The 20,420-nt window shown below is 41.1% G+C and overlaps 1 protein-coding gene across 1 annotated transcript in view; it reads left to right on the forward strand.

The window, feature by feature from the left end:
• CSMD2 (CUB and Sushi multiple domains 2) overlaps positions 1-20,420 on the forward strand; it is a 1,115,355-nt gene that overhangs the window by 991,545 nt on the left and 103,390 nt on the right. Inside the window, exons 32-38 of the mRNA XM_088462676.1 lie at positions 3,611-3,724; positions 6,348-6,443; positions 10,370-10,573; positions 10,801-10,925; positions 13,244-13,340; positions 16,696-16,800; positions 18,413-18,531. Of these exons, the coding sequence (XP_088318802.1) occupies positions 3,611-3,724; positions 6,348-6,443; positions 10,370-10,573; positions 10,801-10,925; positions 13,244-13,340; positions 16,696-16,800; positions 18,413-18,531 (860 nt within the window). The remainder of the gene's footprint in view (positions 1-3,610; positions 3,725-6,347; positions 6,444-10,369; positions 10,574-10,800; positions 10,926-13,243; positions 13,341-16,695; positions 16,801-18,412; positions 18,532-20,420) is intronic.

Consider the following 20,420-nt stretch of genomic DNA (forward strand, 5'->3'; position numbering starts at 1 on the left):
GGAGCTGCAATATGGGTAACAATTAATTATTAATATTTATATACATTTTTGTGCCTGATTTAGATATTTAGTTATATCAATGTTCCAATTTTTATATACAGTATAACTGTTCCCTCGTTGATTGGTGAGAAAAATAACTGAAGCTTTCTTAAACATTATTAGTAATCAATATACAATTCCAGCATGTATTAAATAGGTGTCATGTACTGTTGCATCTCACAGTTCCTATAAACCAGCATTTACCATGAAACGATTCAAATAATCACATAATGGTAAAGATAACTTGAAAAAGTAAAACTTTTCTCTACTTAATTATAAAATACAAATAAACACCATAATCATTATAACACTTTGTTTTTGTTTGTTTTTTTGTTTGATAACCAGGTCTAAATGTAATAGCCTGCGAGCTAGCACTGCTGTGGTAATACATGCAAGTATGCCTGTATTTTTAAAGCAGCAAGCATGTTAAAGGCTAAACCAGCTTAGCCCCTAGTATTCATAGAGGATACCATCTCTTATTTAGAAGTTATATATCATTTTGTGAGATTAGGGGGTTTATTTACTAGCATCAGGTTCTAAAACTTGGTGCTACCAATCGTTTTTTTTATGCCTGAATGAACCCACACAGGTCATTTTAGTGAAACACATGACCTCTTAATCCTTTACTTTTACTCTCCCTCTTCTTTACATATGAAAACATTTAATGATTATCAATTTCTTACAAAAAAACCCTTAAAATATAAATAGCATACAGCAAGCAGAACACTGTGCTAATAAAATCTAAGGAGACATATCATTTAGGATTTCCATGGCCTTAAAATGGCAGTCACCAATCAAACCTGGGAAATCACCCAGTTGGAGCAGGAGACATCCTGAGCACCTGCCCAAGCCAGGACAGAGTGCCACATTTCCTTAGCCACCCTGGTCATAATTAATTTCCCTCATTACTACTGTATATCTTGCAAGCTGCACCACTGGAAAGGCCAATCCCCTGAATGAATAGGATCAGTGGGTAGGGCTTTTCAAGTATCTGGAAGAGATGAAGGAATAAACACTGCTTTCCCATATCTATAGGGATGTCACTTGGTCAAGTGGCCTCGGGCACATATGGTCTCCAGCTACTCTACATTTTCCCACCCTTTTTGCAGTATAATAACATAGTGGATGTCCTTCTTTTTTTCTTAATTACTTTATTAAATAATATAGCATAGGCCATTAATAACAAAAAGCAAACACAGAATAAAATTAACTGGCTGCAATCAAGCAGAATATCATGCCTATAACAACTAAAGAACCTAGTCATTTTTCCTCATCCATAACCAGAATTCCCATAGTAACCATCACGATTCCGATACTAAATTAAAATATCTCATTTATATCTGGAATATAATTCACCCTGAGCTGGTGATAGCCGAATTATTCAAACAGCAAAACTGGTCACCTCACACTTTACTGCAATGGCATTTTGGTACTTTATTTTCAAGGCATAAACATGTCCATTTAGATTTCGGTGAAATGTAAACCATGACTCCTGTAAAGGTCAGATTAAAAACCTGTATGGTATGCAGACACACCACCCAATTCCAAACAAACATTTGTGAAATCCTTTTGTTCAACTTTTCCTGTTCCCTATGCACCTTACTTCACACCTCTGAGTAGACCTTTAGTGGTTCATCCAGCATATATAGCTACTACACTAAATCTTGCTGCAAGTCCTGCAAGAGACTACATAGAGATGTACTCTGGTTAGGCAATTACCAACTCTGTAAAGCGCAAAGATAGTAAGGACACCCCCAAACCAGTTTCTTTTTCAGAATTTCAGCCCCACCAGTGAGCAACAGAGATCTCTCTAACCATTGCAATAGCACAGACATTCACAAACTTTAAAGCTGGCCACACACTAGAGTAACTTTCATCCAACCATCCAACTAGTTGATTGGTTGGAATGAAAATCTGGTAACGTATGGGAGTAACTGATGATCAGCAATATGCTCCTAAATGCCAGAAAACATAAAAATGGTCGTTCGGACAAGTTTGTTAAATGTTTGATCTAAACAATTTGTTCAAACAACAGTTTTTGTCCATTTTCCGGCAAATGGGAGCAAATTGCTGATTGTCATTTGCTTTCATACCTTACCAGATTTTCATTCCAACCAATCAACTAGTTGGCTGGTTGGATGTAAGTTGGTCTAGTGTGTGGCCAGCTTCACTCTAGCACCACCCTATTTGGTCTGCTTTTCTCTCTTCTCTCAGGCATCTCCTATAATTCAACCAATATTCACTGTTGCCTCCAAAAGGGAGTGGGGTTATGCTGGGTATCTCTCTCCCATTGTCTGCATCCCTACATGACCACTGATAAAGGTATTCCTCCTGGAAACAATACATTTGAGCCACTCCTGCATCAAGTTGACCTTCACCCAGATGTTGTTATTTATTCTATGTTAGCCCTTTTAATCATCATACTGTACTTAGTTGCAGTGACAGGCGGTGAGGTCAATGGCTGGGGAGGCACACATGGATAAAAAATGCAGTTTTTATATCAAAACTCTGGAGCATGACAGGGAGTATGATAGGGAGGAAGTATGCCATGCCACCTAGCTATGAGTCACTGATGCAGTTCATGATTCTACAGCTTGTGTGACATGGCGATGGATCTACCTCACTCTTTCCCCTACACTCTGTATGAATGACTCACACTGCCAAAAGAGTGCAACTCTGCTTCCAAAGACTCTGGGCCTGATTCAGAGCGCTCACTGCTGGCGAGCGCACGCTCTGAATCAGGGCGTTTTTTTTTTTCCCTCCAGCCTGCTCGCAAAGCTGTGGGTGACCGACCCGATCGCGACCATCGGGCTTTCGACAAGACCCTGTGGTAGGGTCTCTTCTCCCGCAAGCCCGAGTGGACTTCCTGCTCTAAAAGAGTGATGTCAGTAGGGCCGCCCACAAATGCCAGGCGTTCCTTTTGGGAATGCTTACATTTGCTCAAGCCCCCCCCCCTACCCACCTACAAAATGTGGCGAGCTTTCAATCGACATCGACAGCCGCCCCGTCTTGTAGCGAGCCCCGGAGCGACTGAACTTCAGTCACTCGCTGGGGCTCGCACATGCGCATGCCGGACGTGGCACATGCGCAGAGGGCAAACATCGACCCGCTTCGGAGCGATGTGCACTTGCGAGTCAGTCTGAATCAGGCCCTCTGTCCACTCCTACCCCATCTGTACCCAGGCTAGCCTGTCCCCACAAGAGAAATGTAAGGCCTATGCCTGCCAAGAACATCAGTCTAAGGTTATCAGAATGGAGAGTTGGAAGGCCCCACCGCTTACTTGGACTGCCTTTGTGATATTCCTGAAAAGCTGTTCAATGGCACAGAATCACATCTGCTCCCAGAGATTTGTCATCATATGTTCTCTTTACTGTGCCAAAATCTTATTAGACAGATTACATCACTATAAATTACAGTGACTAGTATTCTTACCGTATAATATGTTTGTTTGATTTTTTTTTTTAATCAAAATTAATATATTTATTTTCAGCAAATCTTAGTTTATTACTTTATGCTGTGTTTGGATGTACAGTAGCTAATGTTGCTGAATGTGTGTCTAACTCTCTTTCAGTGGTGTTTGGGCAGTTCACCTTCTTTCAAACAGCACTCAATGATGTGGTCGAAGTACACGATGGGCCAAATGAACAAGCTCGTCTACTCAGCTCTCTTTCTGGATCTCATACGGGTATGAAATAGAAATTGCTGAGGGAAACATTCATGAATCACACAGTCATAGAGCAGTTATCTACATTAATTTTTCAGATATGTAACACATAGGAATATGCATACATTTGGATACATCGGGATATATAACACTGAATGTATTATCTATGGACAATTACTAGATATTATCATTCTCTTCTATAGTTTCAGTTGGGTGGATACAGTTATTATTGTTTACATTATTTTGTGCATTTTATTTATGTGTAAGTTTTTTTAATAATTTTAATTTATTTTTTGAATATTACAGATTAACCTTATTTTATTTTTCCTGTATAATATACCAGATTGATAACAGCAATGCACTGTAGTTAATACACCATAGTCTTGGGAATGAAGTAAAATGTAACAATATGTATAAGAACTAAGCACATGATGGTGATCCTGTCTATATTTACTATGTTAGCTCACTGTACATGTGATATGGGGACCCCGGCACTGACTGGTTAGTGTCTAAAACTCAGTGAGAACTGCATTTGGTCTTGTAAGGTGAAATACATGCCATTGTAACAAACAAATATCTAGGGCTCTATTTACTACAATCCACATTTTTAATGCAAATTGTAGTGTGATATTACTGACTGAATTTGCATTGCGAATTCAGCCAATATCACAGGGATTTACTAAAAATCCCTTGCAGGGACAGAGTTTGCGATAAAGCTCTTACCCTGCGAATCCACTCCGCACACTTCTCACAGTATTTTCACAAAAAATACTGTGACAAGTGCCCGCGCATGCGCCGAACGACCCCCACTAAGCCTCGCCCCCACCGCTAAGCCCCACCCCTGCGATCATAACCCCCCCATGATCCTCCTCCCTTAATTACACTTACCTCCGGTGATCGGTGCTCCAGTGATGTCCTCCGTGACTTCGGTCAGCTCACATCCCATCCAGCACTGGGACCCGGTCAGGTGATGACCGGGCCCCAGTGCAGGATGGGAGACCAACTGACCAGAGGCAGGACATCACCGGAACCCCAATCTCCGGTCCCTGGACCCTGGTAAGTTTTTTTTTTTTTTAAGAATTTTTTTTTTCTTTTATTTACAGTGAATCAGCGTGTGGTCTGTTTAGACCACACAGCTGATCACTGGGGCCGGCTCCAGGCTCTGCTCTGCCGTGTGAGAGCAGAGCAGGAGTCCGGTAATCGGGGAAGACCCTGGATAACGCCACCTCCAGGTGGCGTTATTATCACAGGGCTTTCCCCGGTATTGTTTCACAATTTATTTTTAGTAACTTTGGGCAGATCACATTTCCCATTACAATTATGGGAAATGCGATCTGCTTACTAAAAATAAGTGATAATTAGGGCTTTTACGATTTTAGAATTTTACGAATTCTACTCCAATTGCCCTTTAGTAACTTTAGGTGATACTAAAATAATGTGAAAAGGGTGTGAAAACACTCTTTTTCACTTTATTTTAGTAAAAATAATGTTAATAAATAGAGCCCCTAATCTCTTACCACTGGGGTGACTTAATTGTACTGTAGGTTAGAGAATGAATACAGAAGCACAATACCATTCCAAGCACAGGCAGAGACTGTGTTCATTATACTAAAGCCCACAGCCAAGAAGAGCAGGTGACAGGGTTGTGTCGTAACCATTTACTTTGATTGGCAGGAGGGTGATTCTTAGTAATTTCTGTAAAAGTAAACCAAACACTCTTGTTTATCAGTGGTTCTGCTCCACCAGATTACTGACTCTCTAATAGAGTAACAGTGTATAATTAGATTGCACAGTCTGGAATCTTACCCCTAGAGGAGGAGGTTGTCTCCAATGCCGGGTACATACTAGACGATGTCTAGTGTGTATGACATCGGCAGCGATGGAGTGCTGGCATTGGCAAGTGTGTATGCAACGGCGGAGTGCCGGCAGCGACTGAACGACGGCGTGGGCCATGCTGCAATCGGCAGCATGGCCCTCACTGACGATATTGCCCGTCAGACCTGCATGCACGGGAGCGTGCATTGACAGCGACATAACAGGTACACACTGCCAGATGTGGACGATATGTCATCCGATCCGCCGGATTGGACGACATATCGTCTAGTGTGTACCCGGATTAAGGCAGTTGGGCCCACCGGGGATTTCACCTGTCCCCCTGAGGGCCAGTCTGATTCTGATTCCTTGGATTATATTTCCCTTTTATTCTGGTACCAGGAGTTGATATAATATTTGTGCAGATTGTCCATTTTTTTCATCCAGTATGCAACATAATTTATGATTATTTAACACTACACATATATAATACTGGGCAGTGACATGAGTCATAATAAAATAGAATGAAGCAGTCTATAGATCTGTATTTAATGTAGCTGTTTCTCTTTTTCTAAATCTTTGTTCATCCGCACTATAGTTTTATTCCACATCAGCAGCCATGCACACATGAAGTATGTGTGGTTATCTATTTAGTTCCCAATACCTCCCCCAGTTGCAGTAACGTGTTCCCATGCCCAGAGTGTTAGCTGCCCACAAGCTATCTCATGCACCGTGCTCAGATCGGCGACCCCATTTTGCGAATACCAGCAGCAGGTTTATCTACAAGAGGCAGGTCTCCCCGCTCTGTAACATGTGCATTCTGCCGTTACAGGTGAATCTCTACCTCTCGCAACTTCCAATCAGATTTTAATTAAGTTCAGTACCAAGGGACAGGCGACAGCCAAAGGATTTCATTTTGTGTACCAAGGTAGGTGGATAAATGGCATGTCATGTCCTGTAGCTATCCAAGCAGTGCATGAAACCTACAGGGACTGTCGTACGGTTATTAAAAATTGTCACATGGGTAGATTGGGACAGTGAAAAGGGACACACAGTAAGAGAGGGATTTGGCAGGTGAACAACTAGAGGGGACAAGCAGCTGTGATTCTGTAAATATACTTTGCAGCCACATATTTTCTGTTTGTACGCAACTGGAATTTGAGATCTGTACCACGGCTTATTTAGAATCACGTTGGTGCGGCATTCTATTGCAGTATATACTACGTACTATGTGCAATTTTAAAAAAAAATTCTCAGTGATTAATTATTATTTACATATTTCAACATTAGTGCATCTTCACATAAGCAAGGGTTAATCTGTTTTCCAGGCATCTTGAACACATTGCAATGAAGTTAAGTTTTACTGTAGCTTATACCCCCACCCCCAAAAGCAATTAAACAAAAGGGTTCACATTTTAGTCCCGAATAGTGTCATTTTTTTAAATGCAGTAATAATCCATGTATTTTGGGGCTATACATGAAAATTCTGTTTACAGGACAGCAAAGGCGTTTTCATACAGGAGGGGGCCTGTGCTATATTATGTGGATGGGGCTCACATGAAATTTACACAAAGACTATGCAGCAATGCAAGACAAAATGTAATATACGCCACAGCAGACCCGTGACCCTGATAAATGCCTGTCCCAGCAAAGGGCAAAAAGTTAAGTGTAGGCATTCACTATCACTTTACTGTGGGCTCAGACGACTTACCAGTCTGTGCATAAGAGGCACTATAGGCTGCAAGGGATTCCTTTCCATTGAAAATGTAATGTATTAGCTACAATGGCTAGCACCACTTTTAGATGGTGTTAACTTTTATATCCAAGCTCCAATAGCTAAGCTTTTTGAGACTTGGCATATCACTGCAGTTAGCCTTCAAAAAATTATGGGAATGTCGGTATTGAGTGATAATTTTATTAAACTAGGATATCTGCGATATATACTGCTTTAACCCATTGTTTAATTTCCCAGGTACTAATATTGGACTCAATCATGTGGAGTCAGCCTTCTCTGCTTGGTTTAAGGCAAATATTTAGTTGGTAATAGGCCCCTTAGGCACAGTTCTCACATCTTATGCTGTCCACATTTTTAAAAGCAATGTGCTGTATTTTTCATGCTTTATGGTTTTTGCATTAAGGAGGTGCATGGGCTGTAACAAATATATATGAAAACTAGCTGTTGCCCGCGGCTTCACCCACGATAAAATCCCTTCTGACAACATTTTTTTTATTTGCGTTGGATTGCTTTGCATAGGGTCCCTGTCACAGGAGTGGCGGGGGTGACCAGCAGTGCTATATAGACTGGTGGCAGCAGCGCCTTCACCCACCACTCACACCAATGTCACTGTGTGCCCTGTGCACAGACTGCTATGTAGCTTATCCTATTCACCCACCACTCACACCAATGTCACTGTGTGCCCTGTGCACAGACTGCTATGTAGCCTATCCTATTCACCCACCACTCACACCAATGTCACTGTGTGCCCTGTGCACAGACTGCTATGTAGCCTATCCTATTCACCCACCGCTCACACCAATGTCACTGTGTGCCCTGTGCACAGACTGCTATGTAGCCTATCCTATTCACCCACTGCTCACAGCATGTCACTGTGTGCCCTGTGCACAGACTTCTATGTAGCCTATCCTATTCATCCACCACTCACACCAATGTCACTGTGTACCCTGTGCACAGACTGCTATGTAGCCTATCCTATTCACCCACTGCTCACACCAATGTCACTGTGTGCCCTGTGCACAGACTGCTAAGTAGCCTATCCTATTCACCCACTGCTCACAGCATGTCACTGTGTGCCCTGTGCACAGACTGCTATGTAGCCTATCCTATTCATCCACCACTCACACCAATGTCACTGTGTACCCTGTGCACAGACTGCTATGTAGCCTATCCTATTCACCCACCGCTCACACCAATGTCACTGTGTACTCTGTGCACAGACTGCTATGTAACCTATCCTATTCACCCACCACTCACACCAATGTCACTGTGTACCCTGAGGACAGACTGCTATGTAGCCTATCCTATTCACCCACCGCTCACACCAATGTCACTGTGTACCCTGTGCACAGACTTCTATGTAGCCTATCCTATTCACCCACCGCTCACAGCAATGTCACTGTGTGCCCTGTGCACAGACTGTTATGTAGCCTATCCTATTCATCCACCACTCACACCAATGTCACTGTGTACCTTGTGCACAGACTGCTATGTAGCTTATCCTAGTCACCCACCACTCACACCAATGTCACTGTGTGCACTGTGCACAGACTGCTATGTAGCCTTTCCTATTCACCCACCACTCACACCAATGTCACTGTGTGCCCTGTGCACAGACTGCTGTGTAGCCTATCCTATTCACCAACCACTCACACCAATGTCACTGTGTTCCCTGTGCACAGACTGCTTTGTAGCCTATCCTATTCACCCACCACTCACACCAATGTCACTGTGTGCACTGTGCACAGACTGCTGTGTAGCCTATGGACACGGGTCCTAAGCAGATTTCCCCACACTCCTTACCGGCCGCGCATGGTGTCACACCTATCTCTTACATTGATGATGTCAATAAATTTTGCTTTTGTTCAGCTTTAATTTGATGGATTAAGATGAAACAAACTGAAGGTTATTTCTAGGAGTTCCACTACAAAATTATGCAGTTCTCATGAAAATCAGTTCAGTAGTTTATGTACCAACTTGGAACAAACAGACAGACTTCTTATTATATTAGTATAGATAAAAGTTTCCATATGGTTTTACTTTATTACATAGAATATAACAAACTGGGAATGTGTCCAGACTCAGATGTAACATATACATGTTGTATTAGTGGATTAAACTTGAAATAAACTGGCCACAAACTAGGGATGTGCAGGCTCGGATAGGTTCGAGTTTGCACGCCGAGTTCGGATTTTTCCCTCCAAAAAAACGGAACTCAGAGGGAAAACATCATCTCATCATTCCTGGACTTTGTCCAGGAATGATGATGTTTGTCCATGCAAGATGACGTTTTGTCCAGGAATGATGATGTTTGTCCATGCAAGATGACGTTTTGTCCAGGAATGATGATGTTTGTCCATGCAAGATGACGTTTTGTCCAGGAATGATGATGTTTGTCCATGCAAGATGACGTTTTGTCCAGGAATGATGATGTTTGTCCATGCAAGATGACGTTTTGTCCAGGAATGATGATGTTTGTCCATGCAAGATGACGTTTTGTCCAGGAATGATGATGTTTGTCCATGCAAGATGACGTTTTGCCTCTTTCTGAGTTCCGTTTTTTTGGAGGGAAAAATCCGAACTCGGCATGCAAACTCGAACCAATCCGAGCCTGCACATCCCTACCACAAACAGAGTATGGATGGAGAATTCAACTAAAATAAGTAGCCATATCAGTTAGAAGCCATTCCAGATTAATCAGATTTTGCATTTATATACTGTAGAAAATTCTGTTGCCTAATGCCATAATCTGTATAGATGCTAGGTCACTTGCATGACTTGTAGGTGTGAAGCACTGGAACAATAACACAACGATCATCCTAAACATATTTATGTCAAGCAACATTATAAGATACCTTGTTTTGTGTTGTTATTATTCTAGTTCTCTTTTTTATGATACTCCTATATATATAAATATATATATATATATATATATATCTTACTCTATGATCTACTGTATATTCTTGCACATTGTTTAAAACCCTTGACTCATAATTAGCTTGAATTCAATAATCCTATTTTGATTTCATTTCAAATGTGATATATGTTCTCTCTTTTTTAATACATGCTTCACGTTCTCATTTTTGCTATCTGTACTGTACACTCTGATTTCCTCTCAGCTGTTCCTCGTACAAGTGCTACTCAGTGCAGTTCAATACCAGAACCCAAATATGGTCGTCGTGTTGGGAATGATTTCTCAGTTGGAGCTGTTGTGCGCTTTCAGTGTATTCCTGGCTATGAACTGCAGGGATCCAAGAATATAGAATGTCAGGCAGTGATTGGAGCTCTGGCACAGTGGAACACCTCAGTGCCCTCATGCCTGGGTAAGTACCCAGTAGATGATGCTTTTTTTTTTTGGTCTGCTGAATTGATAAACTAACATTGTTTCATGAAAAAATACAGTCATTGTAAAGCTCAACGTTACCTGTTAACGTTACATAATGTGTCAAATTTCTTCAGACTGCTTCGTCATCAAATAGTAACTTTGTGCCTTTACAAAACCCCACATCCCTCAAGTCAGCCATGTGTTCTGTACCTTGTCACTTATCAGTGCCTTGTGGAGGTAATCTGACGGAACGCAAAGGAACAATACTGTCTCCGGGCTTCCCTGAGCCGTACCTGAACAGCTTGAACTGTGTGTGGAAGATCACAGTACCTGAGGGATATGGAGTCCAGGTATGAAATCTAACTCGATTCATCCCACTTTCATGTTCATTGTAATTTATGTTATCGTTGTAACCAAAGCAAGAAAGGTTTTAGCTGTAACTTTAAAAACGTTATCATGCAATAATCCTGCAGACCCCTGAGAGTGGCATATAGAAAATATATTTAGTACACACCAGCTGCCTCTCAACTATCAGAAATAAGCAAAACCCGCTTAACGTACAAAACCAAACTAATTTACATACTGTGAGACTACAGGTACAATGCTGGGTAAAATTCCACAACATGCACCACAAATGAAATCTGTTCCAAACAATAAGGCCAACTTGTTAATCAATTAGATACAAACCGCATAGTTTCCATTATTGTAAATGTCCTTGCAGAAGATTGCTCGGGATAGAATCATAATGGATTGACTTTCATACTAAGGCGGAACACAAAAGGCATTAGAATAGGGGGCAGCAGTACCAGCATTCTCTGTTAGGGAAACCAATTAATAACTAGTATTATACTGCTAAGGGTTTCCATAATTCATTTCCACTTCAATATTTATACTTAATACAGTTCCACAATTTATTATCCGTACAATAGTTATACATGATTATATAAGAATTGATGGATCTTTCATGTTCTTGCCACTTTGGCTATGAATGGAGGAATATTTTGGCCTCATAGACAGCCCTTCACCGTGCAGTAATAATTTGTATTCTTTATGAGTGCAGCATTATCCAGACTTCTAGCTCCAGTTTGTTTAATTTTCATCTAACACTCCTCTCTTTGAGATATGCTTGGTTCACTTGATATATGTAATAATAAATTATTTATCTTGTATTCAGCACAGCTATTAAATGTACCTTGCCTAAAAAAGGTTAGGAGAGATTTTATGCCCAATTACTGGATGCTTTCTGAGGCAATCACAGCGCTTTAGGAAACAGAATCATTCTGCATTATATGGTGTTGTGTAATTGTAAAATGCTGCTATTGTTGCCAAGTTTTGTACTCTTGTGTTACATATATATTTGTTGTAAATGTATCATTAAACTCACAGCCTTCAAATTAAGGAACCGTTCCATCTCTCAGTATGGTGGCCTGGACAGTCATTAAACAGAAAGCACTCACCCAGGACGCGCTGCTGTGCACTCTTTATGGCTTGTTTCCTAATTGAAGTTCCGTTTAATAGCTTTTCCATCTTGCTCCCTAGGCGACTCTCAGAACGTCACAGATTCATAATGTCACCAAGTTCAGTGTTTTGTGGTGCAGTACGTTCCTTCTTGTTAGGGGTAAAATATCCCCTCAGTGCAGTCAGTATGAAATGCTTTTACAGTGTGCAGGGGATGGGAGGGGGCAGGTTTTTTAGCCTGATACAGAAGGCATCAGTATACAGGATGTGTGTGTTTAGTTAATAGAAGGAATATGTACTGTATTATGTGTACATATACTTTGAGAGTTGTGTAGCTGTTTTGTTTTACTTTAATATTGATAGCAATAATCTGTGCTTGGCATTAGGTTTATTCTGAGAGTTTTGTAGCTCAGCAAATGAAAAGATGTTCTGTTATTTCATTTTATCATACCGTGTTTCCCCGATAATAAGACACTGTCTTATTTTTTTTTTGTTCAAAAAAACACCATAGGGCTTATTTTCGGGGTAGGTCTTATTTTAATTAACATTGACAGCAGTGCCCCTTATGAAGGCCCCCTTGTAGAAGAGCCCCTTATGCAGTCCCCCCCTGTAGCAGTGTCCCTTATGCAGCCTCCCTTGTATGGTAGCAGTGCCGCTTATGCAGGCCCCCCCCTGTAGCAGTGTCCCTTATGCAGCCTCCCTTATTGCATTGCAAGCCCCCCTGTAATTGATCCCCCACCCACCAGTACAGTACGGTACTTATCTGACTCGCCGCCATCCGGGATGTCCCTCTCACTTGGGCGCTGACTGGATCTAACATGATCCAGCAGGCGCGGCCGCACAGGATCCTCAGCGCGTGGGTGACGTCATGACGTCACCCGCGCACTGCATGACTGGGAACGCTGGGCTCTGAAGCGTTCCCAGCTCAAAATGGGATTTTGGTAGGTCTTATTTTCGGGGTAGGGCTTAATTTAGACCGGGTTACAAAAGTAAGGGTAGGGCTTATTTTCGGGGTAGGTCTTATTATCGGGGAAACACGGTAGTAATTCTTAGTGCCAGTCTAGTCTTCTCCTACTGCATCTACACTAAAATGGAATGTCTGGGAGATTTACAAATCCCAGGTAGTGCTCCTGTGTGTGCACCTATATGTGACAATAATTTTTATTTTGTATCATGAAAATCTTGCTTCCCCGTTTCATGTATTCTGTAGATCCAGGTAATCGGCTTTGGGACAGAGCAGAACTGGGACTCGCTGGAAGTCTTTGATGGAGCAGACAATACAGCCACCATGTTGGGAAGCTTTTCAGGTACTTTACTCAAAATAAACCCCTACACATGATAGAACAACACAATGAAAATTTATATTTTCACACATTTTTACACAAATTTGTATACATTAGTTATATCAGTCAAATAAATTTTATTTAGTGTGTCGTGCAACTGAGAATGACAACTCCAAACACTGGGATTATACGTAAAATCAAAACCAAAGCTATGCAATAACAATTACTATGCTCCATACCATATTCTACAACAAGTAATTTGATAGTTTCTGTCAATAAATAAGGAACAATTTGTTTCAATGTTAGTCTGTTTTGACAAGAATCTCTTTGAGATACTAATAGATAATTCCTCCATATCTGTATTCTGCTATTAATTTGTAAACAAGCTACAGTATTTAACAATTATAGGTCTATGTCTAATACCCCTTTCAGATGTATGCCTAAAACCCGGGTTTTTGCACGTTAATGCGCATCAACCCAGGTCTGGCGTAAGTCTGAAAGGTGCAACCCGGGCTGACAGTCCCGGGTTCGTGACCATGCTAGCTGGCATGGTTTTTTCCGGGACTTGCAACCCAGGAAGATGGCCAGGAAGATGGCCCGGGTAACGCCTTGAACAAACTGATTGGCCGGGGACAGTAACGCTTGGAGATGAGATCATCTCCAAGCGCCCACTAAATGACGAAAGACCCGAGTCACTGCAAGACCTGGGTCCGGTGCGAAGGGTGGCAACTTGGGAATAACCCGGGTCGTCCCCCTTGGTGTGAAAGGCGTATCCCGGATTCAAGCCAAGATTTTATGTCTGAAAGCAGAATCATTGATCTCTTTGGTACATACTACTGAGCAGGTGCATCTGTGCATAGCAATGATGGTAAACTCCAGATAATCAAAGGTCATGAACATCATTTGTCTTTCGAAACAAATAATCCAAACGACCTGCGCCACAGGACTGCAGCTCAGTCCACACTCTGAGCACCACTCCTCCAAATACAACAGCTAGAAACATGAGTGGTCCAAAGAGTGCTGTCCCTCAGTTATACATGTCTTCTATTATCCTTTCATAGCTGGTATAGTGTTCTCAAACAAGGAGAAAAAATAGCATGTGATTATACTCCAATTATAGATGCTCTTTGATGGATACCAACAAATCTGTAAACTACTCACTTAAATTAGATGAGATGCATTCATATAAAGGTATCTTTAGAGCCTTCTGTGCTGGACATTAATAAGTGCAAATTGTTCAATGCTTGTTCCCTTCTGGGAATAGACTCACCTGGGACCAGGTATCGATGTTCCCCAAAAGGTTTCTTTACACACCACAGTTATTCTAACTTCATGTGTGCGGGCACAATCTTTATTCCAACTTCAGAAAGAAAGATGATCATCTCCAGAAAAGCTACTTCCTCATAAGCTTTTATTTCCAGACAAATAAAATGTATACATCTTCAAGTCTATATTCAGTCCCGCATACCATGTGAATAGCCAATAATCACAGTGGCATTTGAGGATCTACACCAGGGGTGGGGAACCTTTTTTTTTGCAGAGGGCCATTTGGATATATATAACATTATTCGCGGGTCTGGTGCAGACCACGCCCCCTCTCTGCATGATGTTACAAGTCACAATCACTGGTGATTACAACAATGCTCAAAGCATCCTGAGGATGCTCTGGGGAGCTGTAAGGGCAGCGGTGCGACCGTCTGAAGCATTCTAAGGACACTACAGGCAGCACTGCTGCATAGATTCTGGCTGCAGTGTGCCATTCTGCCAGATGAGGCTAGCAGAGAAAAGCTCTGGGGGCCAGACCAAATGACTCTGAGGGCCTTATATGGCCCCCGAGCCTGAGGTTCCCCATCCTTGATCTACACCAAAGCCATAACTAGACTTTTTGGTGTCATGTGCCAGAGAGAGCATTGGCGCCCCCCATTTTTCAAATAGGGACATAACAAACCCAAAAAAGGGGAATGGCCTCATGGGGAAGGGCCAGGGAAGAGATGGGGCGGCCAGGAGATGCTGGAGAAAAAAAGAAGAGGAAGCTACAAGTGAGAATGATAATAAACAGGAAAACTGACAGGCCCAAACAGCGCCCCCCTGTGCCATGGCACAGGCTGCACTACCCTAGTTACGACCCTGATCTACACACCAGGGCACACTTAAAAAAATGACCGTGTAAATATTGCACAAAGTTTAAGAGACATGACAGTTTATAGTTTGACTGGTTGGGAAAAATAAAGACATTATAAAGAACACAAACTTCTAGAAATTAATATTTATGTCACCGTTTTTTACAATAAAAGCTTGTCTACTGTTATTTCATCACTCACATGTAGTGATATCTGTCCCTGGGGAAATAATGGAAAATGGCACCAAATAGTGACCTAAAGAAGATTTTTGTCTAAATATTGAATTGGCACCACTGAACTGCACTCACCAACACAGTATGATACATTGATTTAAAAAATTCTTCAATCTAGGTCATCAAGCACAATTATGTACTGAAATGTCCATACAGGGATTTTAATATGAAATGTAATATTTAAAACTGAGCTACTACATAGGAAAGTATGTCTGTTGCCCAAGGTCTGCTCTATGCTCCCCTCAGATTCCCTTCCCAGATCTAGACAGCAACTGAGGAGCAAGGAGTGTGATGTGGTCACATTGATGTGATTTGTTCTCTCTTCACACTCTCTGCTGCCATTTAATGATGGTGGGCTTAACTGGCATGCAGGCTTTGTATTACAGAACTGACAGTCCTGGGAAAAGGATGTAGCTGTCCCTGGCTAGGGGAAGTAGGTATTTTAGTAAAATATTCGCCTATGTTGTAGCTCAACCTTAAGATCCATTAACAGAAGTGACTTCTAAGTCTGACTAATGAGTTTCTACTGAACGTGTAGATCACATATGATATTCAGTGGGTGGCATTAATGGGGCACCATCAATGCTGCTGCTGAGATGCATTTAACTGAAGGTTGAATTTTCCGTGTAGTAATGTTTTCCCTTTTAGCACACAAAATTGACAAAATGTTACATTAAATGTTTTTTTTTTCCTGCCATGGTAACAAATAAAACTAAGCGACATTATATCCCTGATTCTGTACTATCTCTTACACATAGATTTATATGGAGTTGCACTTATTGCAGTGATTTGTACACCATGAATGGAATGGCCAAGGATTAAGTGAATAATCTATTCAGATATCTGATAGTTTAGCTGAGCAGTTTGAAATATATGAGATAATTACAAAAACCATTGTGCCACTCTTACTATTGTAAAGCTACTTCATCTCATAGGAAGACAAAAAGTGTATTGTAATTCTATAGCGTCCACACAACACATTGCCAGAATGATGATGTAATAAGCAGTGTGTGTGTCTCGTTGCAGGAACCACAGTTCCAGCGTTGCTTAACAGCACGTCAAACCACCTGTATCTGCATTTCTTCTCTGATATCAGTGTGTCTGCAGCCGGCTTTCACCTAGAATATAAGAGTAAGATGGGAGTCATTTATGACAACAGATAATGTGACAACGCTACACAACTGTACATATTTTACACCACAACACCATTCTAGGTGACCCTCCCCAGTTTACATCAACTTCTGAACAGGGCCTTCAGGGTTCATCACGGAAACACCAATTACATTCATTTTCTAAAATACTCTCTTTAAAACCATCATTACATTATTTATCTGCCCATTTTGATGTGACTCATCAAATGTACACATATAGAAATAAGGCATCCCATTGCGTTAGTGTCAGGAATAAAACAGCTATAAAATCTGTTATTGTAGATATAGTAAAAGTAATTTTCAAGTGTATTTTCAGTCAGTATATGATATCTCTGAAATGTGCAGTACATATTTAAGCATCAGTGAGAAGAGATGGAGATGTGCTGCACTGCAGTAGCACATAGGGATGAGAAAGGTGAGCGCCCACCTCGCTGGGGTGGGGGTGCCTGTGGAAATTTTGCTATGGGGCCCCCATAGGTCGTGCTACGCAGCTACTCCCCTGGTAGGGGAAGAATTGTTCTGTATAATAGACAAGTTTTCCTAATGAGTACTGAAGTGATAACATGAGAACTCCCCTTTTATAGGGGATGACATCAGAATTCACTGGGTATGCAGATATTATTTACAGAATGTGTACATATAATAATCTCTTATGTTCTGAGTATTATATATCTTATATTGCATTGCAGCCTCTTTGTACAGTCGCATTTAATAAAGCTGTGTTTAGCATACCTCCCAACATATAGACACGTGGGAGGCAATTTAGTTTGTCAGGATTTGCAACCGAGCAAAAGCTTTAAATGGTGGGAGTTACGATGTGCCATCACCTCTAATTGAATTGCCATCATGAAATCAGAGGAAAATAGGACTTGACCTGATCCAACCAAACTCAATCTTTCTGTCAAAATCCTGCCCCTGTCCACCCAGAAATGGCCACTTTGGATGAAGCTATACTTTTTCTAGGTCTTCAGCTGTGAATCGTCCCACCGAAATTAGGACAGCTGGAAGGAATGGTTTAGGGAAGTATGTTCTGCAGGACATTTAACACTATAGTCCATCTGCTGGTTACTCCTCACATCCTAGGTGGCAGATGAAAATATATTTTGTTCAGCTAAAATAAAATAATAATAAAAAAACATATAACACAATCATAGAGGTTTAGTTTACAATTTTTGGTAGTTTTCTGGTTAATATGTATCCCTGATAGTTTTGTGCTAAAATACACAGGTCTTCTTAAACACTACTGTCTTTTGAAGTCCCTGCAGACAAATCATTTACATAGGTCCTTTACTGAACTGTCCTATATACCTGTCAGTGCACTGTAATAAATAACATACTGATGCTTTCTGTATTAACACTAGATGTCACTGTGCTAAACCCGTTTGCCCTTCAGACACAGTAAGATCACATAGCAAAGACAGCTACATTTTAAATTGACTGCGCTCATCTATCTGCTTTTTGCTAACCATCAACCATTAATACTCAGTAGTTAAATTTTCCGCATCCCCAGCATTGTCATGTGATTTGCTATTAAAAATGTATTTCTTACAGTGTGTTTATTTACCTGACCAGTGTGCTTTGTTTCTATGTAGCTGTAGGTCTTCTCAGTTGCCCTGAGCCATCTGTTCCCAGTAATGGAGTGAAGATTGGAGAAAAATACCTTGTAAATGATGTGATCTCATTCCATTGTGAACCAGGATATAACCTGCAGGTACTAAGGAAATGTTGAACTTAGGTTGAAGAGTCTTTGAGCAGTGTACTAGCAAGTTACTGAGATATAGATCTGAAATGCTTTGCAGAGTGTAACCTGGACAATAACATTCTCATGGGCTGGCAGCTGTCTAATATGGATTCCATATCTCTTTTACCTAACATCCCCATCACAGGATGCTTCTTGAATAAACTTGGTTAGAACTGAGCTCACATACAGATTTTATCAAGTTTGTACAGATTAATTTGCACACAGGACTGAAACAGCAGAAAATTAAGATATATAATCCCTTGATATCCATGGAAATTAGTCCTTAAGCCAGTTTGTAATCAAATTGGTAACGTGCAGGATTTGTGTTCCTTAAGAAAAGTGAAAGAAATCATAGTTTGTAAATGTATAATTCACTACATAAATTAATTAATGTGCAATCAACAGGGTGATCTGCAGAATTCCTAATGCGATAACAGGTCCATGCTCTGTAGTAGCTGCTGGATATTGGGAGTGACTGACAGTGTCCTCTCATTCTGAAGGCCCCCATACATCAGAGATTAATTGCAGCAATCGTGCAATTTGCAATCGATTGTGTATAAAAATCTTTTCCTTTTTCAATCGATTGCAGATTGCAGAATTGCCACAATCGATTGATAAAGGGACAGATTTTTATACACAATCGATTGCAAATTGCACGATTGCTGCAATCAATCTATGATATATGGGGGCCTTTAGACAGAAAAGAAAAAAAATACATATAAAGCATTTGTCTGTCCTGTGGTTTGGAGTTAGCCACATTAGATGACACCTGGTCATTGTGCCATCACTGGGGCCTATTAGTGATGTAAGATAGTTATTTGCGGTCATCTTCCAGCTGCATGTACCAACAAGTCTGTTAATGATTCAGTCAATTTCCATCAGATTGTGATTGGACATCCCTGTTGTTTGAGGCCTGTAACACACTTGCTGTCTCACAGCACTTTGACACTTGGGTTTCATTCATTAATCACACCTGGTAGCACAGTGTCCCTTGGACTGTGTATATTACCTTTAGGTTATAATGTAATGGATAGATGGATTATACAAAAACTATTATAAATCAGAGCAATGATTGTATTGCTTTTTTATTTCCATCATTTTTAATTATTGTATTTTCCACTATCTGTTATGATCCCCCTACTCACAAAGCAGAAGATTTTTGGCTGTTCCATGTCAGTGTAAGAGAGCTCATCCCCGCTAGCAATGAAACCTCTTTATGACAACCACAAATAATCCAACTCCGTAACACAGGTGCCTATTGAGCACTAGCTTTTTCAAAGCTAATGGCTGAATGATTGCTATGGTCTCTTGCTCATCTGCACATAGGGCCTGATTCACTACGGATCGCTATTCTGATTATGCGCACGCATCGCAGTTGCTAATTTCAGCGGTGATATGTAAATGCATTCATATTGTGATCACAACCTATCATAAGGACGCCCACTTGCCCTTACTCACATTCGTATACTTGGCCAAAAGAGAGAAACAATCGGTAACATTGAGTACCATCGGACCCATACGCACAGTTAATGCAGGTCAGACCTCACTCAGGAATTGCTTACTTCAGGGCCCGCTATGAGCCTTCATGCTGCGTATGCTATCGCAGTGGATAATTTATCGACCACCCCCCATAACCACAAATGGCACTTCCTGTCAATCACTCTGCCATGGGTCTGCATTTCCTCTGTGATTGCAGTCTGGTTCGCACACTGCAATGCATACACATGCGTAGTACGCAACAATTGCGTGCGTATAAGCAACTGCGTTCCTTGCTGAATCAGGCCCACTGTAAGATAATAACCCACAATATGTTAATTACACAGCTTCGCAGTGTAGACACAAATGACCTAGGTGTAACA

This window comes from Taudactylus pleione, unplaced genomic scaffold (assembly GCF_031769625.1).
Source record: "Taudactylus pleione unplaced genomic scaffold, aTauple2 ptg000007l, whole genome shotgun sequence".
Taxonomy (NCBI): Eukaryota; Metazoa; Chordata; class Amphibia; order Anura; family Myobatrachidae; genus Taudactylus; species Taudactylus pleione.